Source organism: Fopius arisanus, unplaced genomic scaffold, assembly GCF_000806365.1.
Source record: "Fopius arisanus strain USDA-PBARC FA_bdor unplaced genomic scaffold, ASM80636v1 scaffold00110, whole genome shotgun sequence".
Lineage (NCBI taxonomy): Eukaryota > Metazoa > Arthropoda > Insecta > Hymenoptera > Braconidae > Fopius > Fopius arisanus.
In genome coordinates, this window is record NW_011887849.1 from 7,036 (window position 1) to 10,623 (window position 3,588).

General features: G+C 46.7%; 1 protein-coding gene across 1 annotated transcript; it reads right to left on the reverse strand.

The window, feature by feature from the left end:
• Positions 1-231: 231 nt before the first annotated feature.
• LOC105271440 (cyclic nucleotide-gated cation channel beta-1-like) lies at positions 232-1,200 on the reverse strand. Its single transcript, XM_011312991.1, has one exon. The coding sequence runs from the start codon at positions 1,198-1,200 to the stop codon at positions 232-234; it is 969 nt and encodes a 322-aa protein (XP_011311293.1).
• Between the last annotated feature and the right edge of the window lie 2,388 nt (positions 1,201-3,588).

The following is a 3,588-nucleotide window of genomic DNA, read 5'->3' on the forward strand; positions in this document are numbered from 1 at the left end:
GCCAGGGTCCTCGCTGCTTCCGATCGATCGGGTTCCACTGCCGTTACTTCCCCCTCCTCGCCTATTTGTGTCACTGCCTCCTCATTTTCGCTCTGGGGGATCTCTCTTTCTGTTTCCCTCTCTGTGTCTGTTCTTGAGTATCCCCTTTCTGGCGTTCCTGGTGTGATCTCCCGGGCCTGTGGGATGATCCAGTTTTCCCTGGCCTCTTCTCTCACCATGCTACTCAATTTCTCATACTTTCTTTTCCACTCTCTCGCAAATTCCACCCATTCTTCCAGCCGTTTCTGATTGCTTGCCAACTGTCGCTCGAGCTTCTTGTTCTCGTCTTACACGTCGGGGAGTTGCTTCCATACTCTCTTCATCTCCTCCTCTTTCTTCGCCAATTTTCCTTGCCACGTCTTGTGCTATCTTTTTTGCCAGGTTCTCGTCTATCTGTTTCCGTTGTTGATCCTCCCCCTCCTCCTCCTCGCCCTCGTCGCCCCTTCTGGGGGAAGGAGTTGTATTTACAAGGGAGCCAGCCCATGTAGAGCTGGGCGATGTGGGCGTTGTGAGGAGTGTCCTTCTTACGCATTCTGTGTTTGGGTTTAAGGTCGAGTGTTCCTCTGGGTCGTCCTCGTCCTCATCTCCTCTGATTCTCCACGGTTCCTCCGTTTGGGTTGCTGTGGGTGCTCCGCCGTCGGTCTGGGTCCTCCCTGGGTTTCTGTTCAGCTTCAGGCTCAGCGGTGACTGCCCTTCTGGTGTTCTTGGGATTTTTTTCTTTCCCCCTACTGGGATTGCCTCCTCCTGTAGCTTTTTTCCATCCTCTTCTTCCTGATTCCTAGCCTCTCTCCTTTCTGTTGTTTGTATATTTTCCTCTTTTTCTGTCATTCCTTTTCCTGTCATTTCCTCCCCCTTTTCTTCCACCCCATTATTTGTGCTTGGGGGTTGGGTTTGTCCCTTTCCCTGGTCTTCCTCCTGTCCAGTTTTATTAAAATATGCCTCTAAATTTTTCGCCTGGTTTTTCCTCGCATTTCGTGTCTCTCCCTTTGACAGTTCCCCCTCTTTCCCTTCGTGACCTAGCCTCTTTTTTGTTTCATCTGTTTTACCTGGTGGGCGCCCTCTCTTCTTTACCTTTTCAGTCCCCGGTGTGTCCTTCGTTGCTTGCCCGCCTGTTATGTTGGCGCTCTCTTCTTTTAGTGTCTGCCCTCTCTTCCCTCCCATGTCTTCTGTTCTTTTCTCGCTCTCTATCCTCTCACTCTCTGACTTTTTAACCTTAAAGTTATCAGCCCACTTTTCCACTATTTTCTTCGTTTAATTTATTTTTCAGCTTGTCCGTACTAGTTCTTCCTGCTCTTTGCCCTTAACTTCCCTTTTCCTCCACTTTTTTGCTCGGTATTCGTTTGTACTTTCGATTTTTTCGGATTTTATTCACGCACGATATCACGCGGCTTTTGCCTCGTTCGGGCGCTCACGTGCCAATCTCAAATAATAGAATAATAATACATTATAGAATTTCTCTTCAAAATTCCCGACTCGCATAATTTCTTATAGAATAAATAATAAATAATAACGCGATTTATTATTAATGAATGCGAGTTCCATTATCACTTCTGCACTATTTCAACTTAAAATCAATGAACTATTAATAATAATTAAATTGAATTAAATATTAATATAATGCTAATTAAAAGTTCACACACTAAACTGTATTTTTTTTTTTTTTTTTTTTTTTTTTTTTTAAGTCAATTATAATTGTTGTGGAACAATTTTATTTTAATTTGTAACGTGACATTTTCCAATCGACCGAAAATGCCCATCACCTTCGCCCTTCCTCCCTCTGGCCTTCTCGCCGATACTCAACTTAACCAAAATCGGGACCTACAAAAAGGTTGCCGGGCGCCAGCTAATTTTTCTGATCGAGAAATGAGCAACTCGAAAACTAAAATCTAGATTAAAACCGAAAAACGTATCACTAACCCGTACTTATATCTAATTCAGCAAGGGGGTTGAGGGAGAGGTAACGGATGCCTGCGCTGCTCAGTATGCTAGGCTGTGGAGAGAGGGGTGGATTCGGGGAAAAGGGCGAAAATGTTCAAGTAACTAATTTTTTAAGACCGTATTAACTTTTCCAACATTAACTAAATTTTTATTAAAGCGAACCCGAACACGAGTGTCGGAAATTCCCCGGTTGACAGAAGCCAACGGTATTGCTTTCACCCGCCGTGGCGGGGATAATTTCAAAAAACGAAAAGTAGAAAAAAAATAGAAAAGGTGACCCCAGCTAAGTCCGCGAGGCCCCGGAGGGTGCTCGGGATTTCTCCGAAAATTCGGGACCCTGTAGATACAGTTTATTGCCAAATTTTCCCATTGAAAATCTCCCCATAATTCCACGAGTCCTCAGGAGAGGCTCGGGATTTCCCCAAAAAACTAGGGCCCCCTAGAAGGGCTCATAATAAATTCTCCCCGTGGATGAATTATAGAAATTCGACTACACGTACTTCCGCGGGCCCTCGGGCGAGGTCCGGGATTAATCCCCAAAACAAAATGAGTTACATTGATTATTTATTAATTTTCTATCACCGAGAAAACTCTCGGCGAGCCTGGAAGAGGCGTTATGTGAGAGCGAGAGAGAGATGGAAGATAATGTGCGAGAGAGATCGCGCTACGCCCAATGGATACGGTACGCGTGCATAAGAATTTTCCGACGGATAAAAATCCGCAACGCCTCGATGCCTCCACCGATCGGCATCGGATAAACTCCACCAGCGAGGGGGAATGATCGTGGACATTCTCCCAAAATTGGGGAACTCCACCACGTAAGGGGATCGCGATATCTCCGTTTTAGAAAAACGGGATTTTTCTCAGCACCGTTGTGCTGGAATTCACGCTCAACGTTGAGCGGAGCGGAGTGGGGGAAATACTCGCAGCCTCGACGGCATGGACACCCCTCAAGGTTACCCGAGTAAATTCCTCACGCTTCCACGGGGGTTTTCGACGGTTTCCCCCGGGATTTTCGCACGTTTTCTCGCGCCATATGACTCTAAACCTCCACAGGGACGGCCCTGTGGGATGAATAATTTCCCCACACGCGATCAGCCGTGGTTTTCGGATAAAACCATGGCTGAGAAACACTCGCGACAGCTCCACGGAGGGAAACGCTGTTCGATCCGTTGATCGAACAGGATAAATTCACTCGCGAACCGAATTAAATACGCGATCTCCAGTAACCGGTGTTACTGGGATGAATTAAAGAATTTTCCTCACCTTCCCACGCGATTTGCGAGCTGGATGGGATCCTCCCATTGTCCTCTTCTCTCCTTTTGGGCGCTCTGGGGAAAAACGTCCTGTGGTTCGTGTGTCCAGGCGATAACTGCCAAAAATGGCGGAACTCATGCCTCACCGGGACGTTAGTTCCGGTGGATTAAGCGCGGTGGCACTAACTGTCCTAGCGCGCTAATTTCTCCCCATTCAAATTCGAATGGGGGAATTAATTCGAATTAATTTTTCCGAATACCCTAACTATCGCGGCTAGTCTTTCCCGGTCGTTTTCCCCGGGGATTCGTGGACACTCTAACCCTAAGTAACTAAATCTAAGGCGGCAATTCGGGG